Source organism: Paralichthys olivaceus, chromosome 5, assembly GCF_024713975.1.
Source record: "Paralichthys olivaceus isolate ysfri-2021 chromosome 5, ASM2471397v2, whole genome shotgun sequence".
Taxonomy (NCBI): domain Eukaryota; kingdom Metazoa; phylum Chordata; class Actinopteri; order Pleuronectiformes; family Paralichthyidae; genus Paralichthys; species Paralichthys olivaceus.
The window spans coordinates 13,883,849-13,897,776 of NC_091097.1; the positions used below are offsets into that span (position 1 = coordinate 13,883,849).

Below are 13,928 nucleotides of genomic sequence, written 5' to 3' on the forward strand. Positions count from 1 at the left end.
TTCAATTGTGTTGGATTTGGCTGCAACGTAGTTTACCCCTGAAACTCCAAGAGTGTTTTGTTTTGTTGTTGTGGACTCAAACAGCCAAAATAAGACAGGAACGACTAACATGAATATTAAAGACATAATGCTCAATGTAAAGAAATTGCTACACGAGTCAGATTCAAGTATTGGTTTGTTTGTCAGCTCTGATTTTGACACTCTTCAGAATAATCCAGTTTCATGACCAAAGAAAAAAACACAGCATCCACTTAAAGTTAACTACAAACATGACACTTTTATTGAGCTTATTCCTGAATCAGTTACAGAAACAAGAGATTGAACTGTTTTGTTATTTTTTTTTTCTTCTAATCAGGGGAATCAAGTTCTATACATAGGCATGCTGCGTCACTGCACAGTCACAGCTGTGAAAACCAGTATCACCCCTGTCAGCTGCCCCACTGGAACAGTCTGAAGGCAAGACAAATCTGGAGAGGACAAGCAGGGATGTGTCAAACCCAGGGAGGATGGGTGTTCAAACAGGCTGCCCAGGGATGACAGATATAACATATAGAAATTTTGTGCAAATATCACCACAGTCTATTTGATTTCAAACACAGAGACGATACCAGTTGGAAGATTCTCTTTTTTTTATTCCCCTCCTGTCTTCAAACTAATTGAGGAAGTTATTATTAGGTCCAGTGTCGTTGGCATTTTGTTCCTATTTTGGACCATTTCCCCCTGATCTGAATCTCTTTGCTTCTCAAGAACCAGCTCTCTTTTGTGTTTAAGAAAGCACAGACATTAATGTGTGTCATTTGATATACACAGAAATTATGATTGCTGTCACATGACCTTTTACATAAATAGAGTTAGTATTCAAAAGTACGTCTGAGAAAGGTCTTACATGTAGAAATGGTGATAAGCATGCACAGATAGGTAGTTGACAAGTGCAAAATCTACGAAGTCACGTTATTCTTTTTTTTGTACTTCACATTGAGTGAAAACATCACAAGAATTGACCCCCCCACCCCCCTCAGCTCCAGAGTTTTGTCTCATAACTGCTGACCATCCAAACCCTGAGGACAGTTCTCCTTCATGGGTTGCGGCTCACGGATCCAGGGCCCGCAGCCTGTTTCTGAACCAAACAGAGCTCTCTTTGGGCACGGAGCTGGCCTGCTAGTGCCAGTCCTATTTTAGAATAGCTGGTGGGTAAACATAAACATACAGCAGCAGTGAAGAGTTGACCCTTAATCTTTTTTTTGTCGAGGGCTGCTATAAGTCAAGGGCTCAGCAAAATGACTATTGATGGGCTTCCAATGTATTCTACCTTCCCTGCTCTGTTTATTGTATGAATAGCAGTGTAAGTCATTGTATACTGCCATTGTAATTTCTGAGAAAACATGAAAAAATAAGTATTCCGCAAAGAGTGGACCACTGTCTTGACCGAGAACACAAACACACTGTAAATCCCTATAAGTGATCATGTATCATATAATATCCAGAAAATTAATCAAACAAAAAAAAAAGCATATCAAGGGTTGGCAAAACATTTCCAAAAATGCTAAATTAAAATAAAAAGACACCAGCAGGATAAAAATAAAAGCATAATGTGACAGTAAGCAGTGTTTGAACACAAAGCAAACCAGTTTAAAAAAAATCCCCCCAAATAAAAATAGTTTGCAGTAGTCAGTTCTCCAGTGGGTCATATGACACTGGTGTCTAAACTCAGCCTACAGTTAAAAAAAGTAAACAAGCAAGCAAAGCTTTACAGCACTACTATGTACACAGCTTCTCGGGCGAAAGAGAGAGCTGGTGTCACAATGGAGGGAAAGGGTGTGAAATGGAGACACCAGTGAAACAGGAGTCCTTCTTGGCACGTGGACTTGAGCTATAGCTGATCACAGAGAGACAGGAGGAGGAGGAGGAAGAAGAAGAGAGAGAGACTCTTCAACAGATAAAGACGACAACCACACAGAGCAGAGCAGCACGGCCGCCCCAAAAGCACACACACAAACACACACGGAGAGACCAGGGAGGGAGCCATTTTCTCCACTGATTGGAGGCCGAGTGACGGAGGTCGCAGAGATCTCACCGTCACATGGACTCCCCCCCTCTCCCCCCTTCCTCCCTTCTCCCTCTCTTTACATTTGATCTCTTCCTTTCTACCTTGCACTATAAATCTGATCTTTGTGAGGCTATGGGATATCTCCGCACACCAGCCACCCCTCTATATATAGTCCGTCCCCTCACTGTTTCACTGCTGTCTGCATCAGTGTTTGCTCATGCAGTTCTGTGCCTCGCTGGGAAGCCGTGCGAAGGAGTAGTTAGCACCAGAGCACAACCTTGACTTTGAAATCCCAACTCCACCCACCCACCAACTCCTGACACGCATAAAATACACAACACTGACGTACGCACCACACTTAAACACAGATAGAGGAACTAAGAACGGGAGACCATTTCATTTCCTCGCTCTGTTTCCTGCTGATATAAAGTGACAGTTTCTCCTGGCTGCTTCAAAACCGCCAATGGCCACCGGAGATGTGGGAGAGCAGCACAGCAGTCTGACCTAGATTCGTGAATCGGTGCCTCCCCGTTGACTGACGCCCTCGTTGTCCAATGAGAGTCCACTCTACTCCACCGTATATCTAACAGCAGTTCATTAGCAGCTTGTGGTCCCTGTTCAGGTGCTCCAGGCTACTTTTGTTGTGTCTGTGGTCACTGGGAACTTCTTTCCCCGGCGCAGTTCAGGGTTTCACAGTTTGTCTTCGCAAAGTGTCCATGCAGGTGGGAGGATGAGTCGAGGTGAGAGGAGTTTTGTGTCATATTCACAGGAGTACAGAGATGGGGAGGAAGGAAAATGGGTGGTGTTGTTGGTGGTGGTTGGGTAGGTTTGTCGGAGCGGTAGAGTTGAGAAATTCTGGGAACGAGACACACACACTCTTTCCTCTTGTATTCTACTGTACATATACACACCCACAGAGGCTTTATTCTTTTTAAGCGGGCAGTGCTCAAGCTGTACAGTTGCCCATGTGCTTTGTCTTCACCTACGCTGTGGATGGATGGAGGACAGAGCCAAATGTTTCCACTTGAGCGCCAGCGTTGTGAGGCGCAGCAGAAAAGACATCTTGACTGACAGAGAGAGAGGGAGAGAGAGAGAGAGAGAGAGCAGGAAAAAGCGATATATTTCACAGTTTTCAAGGATGCTTACAGTGCTCCAGTCTCAGGAGAGGAAATCAGATGAAAAAGAAAAAGAATACTGCATGTCTATATTTTCTGATCTGAGTCAGCGTGCGTTTTGTTTTGCGACTCTCTGGCCACACTTTGAGTTTCTAAAACCCTTCTTTAGAGATTTGTTGTGCTGGAAGAGCTTTAGCTCTGTCCTCCATACCCTACTTCCGCTCAGTCTCACACACACTCATACATCATAAAAGTTGATTGGCACACAGTTAGTGTTAAAGTCTGTACACAGATTGCGATCCATGTCCGACACAACCAGGCAGTCCCCTCGTCCTGAAACCCTCCCTCCTCTCTCTCTCCATCCTCTTCTTCTTCTTCATTTCGTCTTCTGATCTTCTTTCTCTTTCCAAGTCCCTGTCACTCACCATAGCTGCCTCCCTGTGTAGGTTGGAGGGGCAGAGGGCACCTAAGGAAGGAAAAAATTAAGCTTGTAAATGATAAACAGTCTGATTAGCATCATATATATTCAGACATTTACGGACAGATACAGACACTGCATGCACACTGCCATAAATAAAAAGAAGCATTCAGTAGTTAGCAGCAGTAAGAGATCAGTGAACATGTTTCGTCAACAGTGCTTTTGTAAAGAAGTAAAGAAGCAAAAGGTTGTGTTATTGAAGGCCTTTCTCATTTCTTTACTGGAATGAGACTAGTATTAATTTGGATGATAAATAACAAATATCATCATAAAATATCACTTGCTAATAAGATTTTTATAAATATATTTCTAAATACATGAAATAGCATTCACATATTTAGACTTTTTGTTACTCCCACCAAGGAAGTTATGTTTCATCTGCAAATTACTGGGTTAAAAACCTGAATTTACAAACTAGTGTGCTTTACATATGCAATACGTAAATGAGCTCACCTTTCGTTTCAAATGGTTGCACAAAACTGCTCATGCAAACTAATGATATTTTACGCAGCGCAGCTAAAGGAGAAGCCTGCATTCCCGTTGTTGGCTAAATCAAGAAGCAGTGATGACAAATTGTCTTTCAGTGAGTAGAGAGTTTTGCTTCAGCACTTCCAGTGGTGTGTGGGCGGTGTGCTGAACTTTTGTTTGGCAGTCCAATCGTTCAGTGGATAGATAGCACTGTGGCTCATTTACAAGCAACCAAACACAAATCAATATCAGATGAGTGACCATTTGTGACAAACCCATCCATGCATGTGTCCACTAAATACAATACCCACAGGCACGTGAACATACACACGCCAAGTGATAATGCACGCACACACTCACACCTCTCCCTCATTCCTGTGCAATGGCGTACGGTCTGGAAACGCACAAATGTGCATGCAGTCTCGTCGGCGTGGTCGAATGAGAGAGTGGCGTGTAAGCGGCGTGTACCTGTGACTGGGAGGATGTACTCACCGCTCCCCCATTCAGGATCATGGTCATCTCGGTGGGCTGGTAGACGTTGCTGCGGAAAGGAGCGCTGGGCCTGGCGCCAGTGTTACTGTTGTGTTGCCCGGCACCACCACCGCTCCTCAAGCCTGGTATGGAGTACACAGAGTGGTGGACGGATATTACTCACTGTTACTCACCGCATCAATCTTGAAGGGAGAAACACTTGTAGTGTAATCCTGCACCACATAAATTTTCTCCTGTACTTATTTCTAGCAACACATGCAAATTTTCTTGGTGTTCTATTACTCACTTTGGCCTACATTCCTCGAATGCACTGTGTGCACATATTAAGCCAGTCTGCTTTAAAATAATGGATGGAAGTACCTGCAGTGTTCTCATCATTGTATCCGTAGCCCTGGTTCTCCACAAACTGCCTGTGAGAGAGAGGGATATCTTCATCAAAGCTGGTCTCTCTCATCCGTGTTGAATTCTGGGAGGTGTCAAAGTAGTCCGGGGCAGTGGGCTGCGGTGGGGGTCTCAGGCAGATGTGGGATTCAGGAATGGCATGGAAGATTAGCAGCAGCCAGCCCTGAGCGACTAAAGCGATGGCCAGTGCCGGATCATTCCAGTCCGGGGATCTCCCCAGCCAGGCATTTCCGTACAGGTAGAAGCCCACCCAAGCCACCCACAGCAGCAACGACAGCAGGCAGGTCAACAGCAGCCAAATGGCGTTGCAGCGCCACTGGCGTGTCTTCCCACACAGGGCCAAGGAGGCGGCAGTCAGTGCGGCCAGTAGGAGTGCTAGGACGTAGCTGCAGGCTAGTGAGAAGTCCAGAGGAAGGTACTGACAGGCAGCTCGTCCCTCCCGCAGCACGGTCAGAAGTAGCCACTCTGCAGCAATGATGCCCTGCACAGCACTCAAACCCAGCGCCAGGCCAGTGAGGGCGCAGCCACCAGGGCTCCGACGCTCCCGGCCTAGCCGGCGCAGACGGACACCCTGCACTAGCAAGCAGGAGAAGCAGACAGCAAACAGGAGACCCCACAGGGCCCTGCGGAGCAAACATAACGACTCATCCTGATCAATCAGGTAAGCAAAGCTCAGGCCGAACAAGCCAAGGATGCCAAGGAGGAGCAGGAGGATGGGTCCCACGCCGCTGCGCTTCTCAGCCTCACTGATGTGGCGTAAACGGCACAGCAGGACAAGAGCTAGTAAGATGGCCGCCAGGGTCCCGCCTGCAGCCACAGACTCAACAGCTACACCCCAGATGGAGTCCAGGTCGCAGAGGAGGGTGTAGGGACGCACGAGGCCCCAGCCACAGCCTCTTGGAAGAGCCTCAGAGTCCTCAGAGTCCTGACTGCTGGCACGATGAGCAACAGTCAGCAACAGCAGGAGGAGGACAGGGTGGAACGCCATTTCTGAGAGATCAACAGAACAGAAGGCAGAGAGGGAGATGATGAAGAGAACAAGGAGCAAAGAGGAGGCAATGGAGAAAGTCAAAGAAATGGAGGAAAGGGGGGAGACAGAGCAAAAAAGGAGTGAGTCATTCTGGTCATAAATGTTTTGAAGGCTACAGAACTGAGAGTGATTTCCACAGTTACCATCCGCCTGTGAGGAACAATACAGACAATCATCCACTGCTGTGTGTTAGCGAGGAAACAAAGGGCAGTAGTTCAGGCAGAGTGAATGACTGAAGCCTTCCTGACCACAAAACACACTAAAGTTTTTTTTAACCTTTTAAAGGCATTTAGGTTTCAACACTTTCAAATAAACAACACAAACATGGCTGAAAAAAACCTGACAAACCCAGAAAAGCCCAGATCAGCCACCTTCAGTTCATTCACAAAAGAGTAAGGTCAGAGGCAGAGTGCCCACAGTGCTACTAAGGAGAGTTTCAGCTGTGTTATTTGTCCAGTCTAGTCCAGTGAACCGGTGGCCAGAGCACTGACAGGAAAGCTGCAGCGTCATGCATATTTTAATGAAAAAACAAGAGATACAGAGAAAGGAACTACTGCGAACAAGCAGTTTGACTCACGATCAGGCATCTAGGGCCGTCTAGCTAGGCTGGAGATGATGCACAACACACGCAAATACACAGCGCCTCGAGCACGAATACTAACACTCCTTTTACTTTTGAGAGAAGTGTCCGGTTGAAACAACAACAGCATGCATGCCAAATCGATTATCTCAGTCTACCTCTTTCTTTATTCATCACAAACACACACACACACACACACACACACACACACACACACAAACACAAATACTGTATTTGTTGGGATGATCAGTGCTCCTGACAATCAGTCACCTGACAAGCTGAGTGTTTTATGGGAGGATGATCTGTATTTAAAGCCACACAAACACACACACACACACACACACACACAGAAACACATCCTGCCAGGTTACTGTCTTTCCAAGCGTAGTCAGCCATTACTGCGTTAAACAATCAGCTTTTGCAAAGTAGAAACACACACACACACACACACACACACACTATGTTTCTATGCTCAAAGCCTCACTTGTTTTTCCTGTTACCTCTGCCAAGGAGGTTGTATTTTGGTCTTCATTTATTTGTTTGTTGTCAAGATTACACAAAAACTACACAACCAAATTTTGTGTAGGGGTGGGCCAAGTAAGACCCCATTCAATTTTGGTGAGGCTACGGATCAGTGGCCACCAGAGATGGGCGGTTCCACAACAGTTTTTTTCACATTGCGAGATCTGAATATTTTCATTGATTTCTCAGAGAATAATTAATGGATCTTGATGAAAAACAGACAGATACCTATGAGTGTGTTCATTTTGGTGAATTTAATGAATTCAGATGTGGTTTCATAAGGGGACTGTTGGGCCTTGGCGAAGGTGTGTTCGCTACTGACTGCCATTCTAGTTTTGATATTTAAAGTAAATCTGCTAGTGTCCACAAATAGACTGCACTGCAGTAATTACATATCACATAAAGGACAGTGGATGTCCCCAGCTTCCATCAGTTTAAACACACACCAGCCAAAGCTACAGGTCACACACAGGCCCTCCAGCATGTAGTGTATTAAATGGGACAGTCACAGAGAAGGAGACAAACCTCAAGAGGTCTGGTCTGGTGGATCTGCAGCAAATACACTAGAGCGGATTTTGACTGTAAGATGACACAACGTCTCTATACTGTTCAGATTCACTCTCACTGCTATAGTGCTGTTTTCTACTGATTTCAGCATAAGCGCTGTAAAAACCCTCTACACTACCTGCTCAGACTCAAATCACACAGACATTGTTAGCAACAGTGGAACATTTAGCAGCTAACAAATCAATCATCATGTTTGCCTCTGCAAATGGTAGAGACCATAGAAAGTTAAAAAAAATAATTTATCTGAAACAAGAGCAAATATTGGACTTTATTCAGTATGTGGCCATAAATATGACTCTGTACCTCTTGGTAAGATTTTTATTATCACACCACTAAATAAATAACTTTATTTACCTCCACCAAGGCCCAGCAGTCCCGTTATGAAACCATAATTGAATGTACTAATGCCATATCTTTATTTGGATCTTCATACACTCATAAATATAAGTCCCCTAAAGAGGTCCGCTGCCTGATCCAGATCTGCACCAAAATTTAAGGGGTTCTTTCCTGACGCCCAATTGTATCATTTTACCTTTTGTGGTCATCTGTCCTGTAGTTTTTGCATAATCTTTCTTACAATTAATAATACTGTAGCATGTGAGAGTGTGGCTGAGCTGCATTTCAATAAGACATTTAGAATTCAAGATTGAAAGACATACCCTTCACTCAGAACCGCTGGTTATTGGTCAATGTTAACATCAATCAGTTCCTCAGAGAGACGAGTCACCAAAACCACGCATGGAGCTTTAAACACACACTTACACAAACACACAACAACCTATCAAATAGGTGGCAGGAACACAAATACACAAACATGCTCACGCTCCTAATTAACTCAAACAGTGTGTCGTTTTCTCTGGTGAGCGCCTGATAACCATGGTTACGCCCCATCTCAAAACGACAAGAATAAAACAAAAGGAAGAGGGGACAAAGAGAAAGGCTCACTCATCCTCAACATGTCGAGCAGACTAACTGCTCCTCCTCTGTCTTTTTTTGTCTTTCTTTGTTGCTGTCTTTGTCACTTCCTTTAGTGATGTGACTGTAAAATCACAAAGTTTAAGTCCACGCTCTCAACAAGAGACAAGACGCAACTGAAGCCTGCGTCCTGCACACAGGCGTTCTTTTTTAACTCACCCTCTCACCCAGTTACACCCTCTTGCACAGATGGTAGCCCTGGCTGCTTTTTGACTGTGATCTGGCAGATGAAGGATGCACACAGAGGGCTGCCAGCGGCCACACATGATCACATGCAGCCAGTCAGCCATACACAGACGTGCAAGATCACAAATGCTCATGCAAACATGTACGACACACAGGACATAACACACACCTACAGCACACACGCCACACACTGGAATCCTCTTCCCTGCCTGTCACTAATGACTCATGGAAACAGAAAGCAAGAGAGAGAGAGAGAGAGAGAGAGAGCCTCTGGCCTGAAGTACAGAGGATGCTGCCACCGTCTCATCCTCCCCACCCTCCTGTATTTCTAGAAATGTTTCCCTCTCTGTCACTCCGCTCTGTGCAGCCATTTCTGTCCTCCCCTCCATTTAAAAACCCTCAGTTCTGTCAGATTTCTATGCCACCTCTCCACCAGAGCACCCAGAGCGCTCTCATCTTCCTGCTACATTTGAAAACTTGCTGTGAAAGATGCGCCTCACACACCTTCTCTCCCCACATTTTCTCCCTCCTGTCACCCACCCCATCCATTTTGGCTTCTCTTTCTTCCTTTCTTGTTCCTCTTCCTCCTCAACCCCCCGCTCTGCCTTTATTCTTGCTGTGTATCTTATGTAACTGGGAGAGGGATCCAGCTCCTGCCAGTTCTGCTGCATGGCTGCTGTTTCTCATCATCTTCCTCTGTGCCAAGCAGCCTGCTGGCACTCAAAGATCCATCTTAGCTTTGTGTTCTGCACATCGCAAGGGTTACATGCATTCATGTTGCACGTGTCACTCTCATGCACGTTGACACAGACTGGCACAATGCCTGTGTGTGCAGGCTCTATTTGCATGGAAATATACCATTCAGTTTAGTGGCATGTATTGCGCATATGTGTATGTGAAGGCAGCACATTCTCACCCATTGCTGAATTTGGCAAGTATGCAGCATGCATTCCTTATAGTGCTGCTGTGAACACACAACAGGGACACAAGTGTGAGAGTGCAAATGTGCAGTGCTGCAGTCGTTCAAATGTATTCCAAGATCTATAGCAGCCCGTCCTGTGCAATTACAACTTCCAACAGCTATCAGACATGGAGCACGACCAGATGCTGTGTAATTACCGTGGTGATAATTGGGAGGATTATTGCATTTTGACGACTCACTTAAAATCTCTTTTTTTCCTCCAAATGTTTGATTCAGACAGGAGCAATAATGGAAAAACGTGTGTGTTCTATATTGATAGAAACACAGCGAGCCGGCTGTTTATGTGAGCAGGTCATTCGTGGGTCCTGTGCTGGCATCTGCTTTCTGAAGATGCTATTTGTTACAGACCTCTTTTCTGACACTGCATGCATTTACATCTTACATCAGTAGCCACATGCGCTTACATAACGCCTTGAGTCATAATAGATTAAGCCACTCTGGTTTAAAAACGCATCTGGGCTTCAACATAACTTTGCTCTGCTCGAATAGCTGACACACCATTCTTAAAATACATTGATAATATATCTGTCTCAAGTTATCCCAGATTGAATTAAGTGTGGATAACTGGCTTGAAGTAGCTTCCAGTGTTGGAGTATATCATCTGAAACAGCATTTTAATTGGAGGTGAGAGAGAGGAGGTTCAAAAATGGCTGTGATATATGACATATATAGCACATGCTTTATTCTCTGATTCAGATTTCTCTTTCAGATTTCTCAGCATAGATTCACTCTCATGTGATGACGACATTATTAGACAGATGGATGATTTCCTTGAAAAATAGAAAATGAACGCAGTCACCCCACAACTGAAACCTCGTCCAACTCCACTCTTATGAATCCAACCAATAGCTGAACCTTTTGTAGCCGATCTTGACAAAACAATCCCTCGCAGCTGATTGTGACAGATGACAAGATGGGAGTAAAATGGAATAAAGAAGAAGATAAACGGGAGGAAGCAATAGACGTCAGGGTATGACGTGTGAATGTGATAAAATATTAAAAAGGAGGTGGTGGGGACACGTTTTAGAGAAAAAATAGACTCACAGACACAGAGGGAGAAAGAAGGCCTTGGGGGGGGGGGGAGACAACACACACTGGATGGCGAGACTGAAGAGGGGTGGTCCATTCACTGCATCCGCCTCCAGGGTGTCATCATGAAAAAACTGACAGTGGAAATATTTTCCCTAGCCGCCTCAGACACCCCGGCCACCCTAATTAGGCCTCATTACCATGTAACTGGGCTCACAGCAAGACCGTATGCTAATTGACTTGGCAATTAAGAGTGCCAGTGTTTAATCTCAACCCCCCCCTCTCTCTTTACATCAACAACTGATGGGGCGATCGGTCAGATGTGAAGGCATCCCAAACCCACAGATGCAACCTGAAACCTGAGGCGCAGACCTCTAGTGTCATGTGTTGAGCTTCCATTTAATATCAATGAGCACCTTCCATTGTAGATGAAGGGAGGGGATGAATGGAGGGGTTTGATCAGAGAGATCAGATTTGGTTCGAGTGCGATAGTGATCAGGGGAGCGAGAGAAACAAGGAGCAGCCGGATGTGTGGAGGAAGAATTGGAGCGCGCCTTGTGCCTGGAGCGTGTGTGTGTTCGTGTGTGTGTGTAACGGAAGAGGAATAGGAAAGGAGAAGAAGGGAAGATGTATATGAAATCTGCACATCAGATAATACACTCAGCTGTGTGATGCATACGTAAAGAGGCCACACACACACACACACACAACCTTGTACTTCTCTCTTAGTGAGGACACTCATCCACATAATGCATTTCCTAGCCCCTAACCTTAACCATCACAACTAAATGCCTAACCCAAACCAAACTTCTAACCCTAACCCTAAAAACCAAACGGTAATCTTCAAACAGCCCTTTTGCAAGTGGGTCAGAAAGCGTGGACCGGCCAAAATGTTGGGAAGGTCGAGGTCCTCACCAAGGTATCTGTACACACACACATGCATAAACATCCAAACATATGGCATGAGCCCCGAGGAGATACTGTATCATCCTCTGTTCCCTAGAGAAAGCTAACTAACTGAGAACAAACAGCGCCACTGTGCAGAATATTGATTAATGATGGGAAACAGAACACTCCAAAATAGGCCCGGGAGCTTTCTGAGTACACAAATACGGTACTGACAGAGACTCAAGGCTCGTGTATCATCCATCTACTGACCAATCCATACATCGACATCCATTTCCATACTAACTTACTTTGTCTAATTGGACCCAAGTGGGTATTTAAGTGCAATTTCTTGCAATGTTAGACATCCTGCAGCGCCCTGCCTCTGCAGGCCAGCATGGGAAGGACATGTCTTGTAAAGGGACACCCTTGATTTTTTTAGCTGACCTAAGGAGCAGCTCAATGCAAACACACATTTGGAGAATGCTCTTTTTTTCACACACACCCCACCACCACCTTCTCTTAACAATGCTGGCCACATGGGAGGGTCCCCAGGGGGTTCTAGAAGAGTGTTTGTTTGTGGCAGCAGCAGTAGCACCATTGTTACTGAGTTGTGTGTGTGTGTGTGTGTGTGTGTGTGTGTGTGTGTGTGTGTGTGTGTGTGTGTGTGTGTGTGTGTGTGTTGTGAGAGACAGAGATCCAAAAATAGAGAATGACATCTTGCATGCAAACCACAGAATAGACGAGTGATTGACGCTCCTAAAATATCCAAATGAATTGAGGGATGAAAATGGAGGCGCAGCCACAAAAAAGAGACCAACCATTTCCTCCTCGCAGCCAATCAGACGTTAAATTTCACACAGGTCAAAGTCCTCCACAGACGCGTCTTCACTTCATCTTTACGTGGTTTTGTCTAATGTCTTTCGAGGTCAACCCCACGTGTGACAAACCCTGTGCGTAAATATGCGTTTTCTGCAACACGTCTGAAGAACTGCGCGTCCTCTCCGCTCCACACACCTATGCATTTGGTGCATCGCCTTTATCCATGTCAGTGATGCAACTCTGTGGTGACAAGCCCCGAAACAGCCTGATCACAACACAAACCGAGATCACCCTATATACCGAGTTCCCCCCATGTGGGTCCACTAGAGAAAACAGTCCCCTCTCTCTCAATATATATCACACATGCATCCTCAAGGATATCACTCCCCTGCCCCCTTCCCGTTCCTATAATCAATATCCTGAGGGCTCCATGCTGATCAGCACGTACCTTTATCGATGTAAACAAATCCGATCAAGAGCGAAGGCAGACGCACGGTCGTCAGGTTTAATTGGAGAAATGATTCAAGAAAAAATGTCACATTTCGGAACAAGCCGTCTTTGCCTTTTCACTCCCCATCCACATGGAGCGGCGCTCGATCAGATGATTCCTCCTGCTCCGCGCTTCAAACCGGAGGGACCCGGTTACTCCGTTGTCCTCAATGGCGGGATCGGCATAAATCCCGGGTCTTGACGCGTCCAAACGTGGGGGGGAAGCACCGGAGTGTCAGGGTAGAAACGTGCCAGAGATTCTCACCCTCTAAACCCTTTGTTCAGCGGTGCGCATCTTTGACTTTCACTGCACCCAGCAAACGAGGGCGCAGAAGCCAAAGTGAATTCAACGCACGGTTCGCTGAAATGTCGCCGTGATGTGCAGAACAACACGGCGGACTCCTCTCCGCTGCTGGGCCGCGTGTGTCGCTGAGTGTCCGCGCTGACGATCACTGCTCCCCGCTGCACATCTCCCGACTGAGCGCATCAAAAGCTGCGCTCCGCATAACGTGCGTAATGGTAATCCCTCTCCACACACACACACAGGGAGGGAGAGAGAGAGGGGGAGAGAGAGAAAGAGAGAAAGTGACAGCTCTCCGTGGCCGCCACAGTGTCTGTCCTCCCTCCCTTTAACTCTTTTACTCTACAATAAATGAAATCAAGTGTGTAGGAGACACTTTATTAAGTCGTTTCTAGACACTTCTCTTACACTCGTGCAAAAACACACAAACACACACGGTCTTGATGTCACTTCCACGAAGTGTACGCACAGTTTGTATTCTCTAAATTCTGCCTAATTCCAGCTGGTGCGGTTGTGATTCTCACTCGGTCACTGCGCTAAATCATAGAAAATATACCA

General features: G+C 45.8%; 1 protein-coding gene across 2 annotated transcripts; it reads right to left on the minus strand.

Annotated features, from left to right (window-relative positions):
* Positions 1 to 3,565: 3,565 nt before the first annotated feature.
* Positions 3,566 to 13,606, minus strand: gprc5ba (G protein-coupled receptor, class C, group 5, member Ba). Of its 2 annotated transcripts, none has more exons than XM_069524620.1 (4): positions 13,029 to 13,606; positions 4,961 to 5,992; positions 4,601 to 4,722; positions 3,566 to 3,628 (listed from the first exon to the last, which is right to left on the minus strand). In XM_069524620.1, the coding sequence occupies exons 2-4, from the start codon at positions 5,988 to 5,990 to the stop codon at positions 3,584 to 3,586; spliced, it is 1,197 nt and encodes a 398-aa protein (XP_069380721.1). In that variant the 5' UTR covers positions 5,991 to 5,992; positions 13,029 to 13,606; the 3' UTR covers positions 3,566 to 3,583. The 2 variants fall into 2 exon arrangements, with proteins under 2 accessions (XP_069380721.1, XP_069380720.1); XM_069524619.1 differs by having other exon boundaries at positions 4,577 to 4,722; positions 13,029 to 13,170.
* Between the last annotated feature and the right edge of the window lie 322 nt (positions 13,607 to 13,928).

Excerpts from the sequence above, each read along its gene's own strand:
- gprc5ba (XM_069524619.1), bottom strand. The coding sequence starts at position 5,990 with ATGGCGTTCCACCCTGTCCTCCTCCTGCTGTTGCTGACTGTTGCTCAT. Across the intron at positions 4,723-4,960 it reads CAATGATGAGAACACTGCAG|GCTTGAGGAGCGGTGGTGGT; the intron begins GTACTTCCATCC and ends ACTCCATACCAG. Across the intron at positions 3,629-4,576 it reads GTACATCCTCCCAGTCACAG|GTGCCCTCTGCCCCTCCAAC; the intron begins GTACACGCCGCT and ends TTCCTTCCTTAG.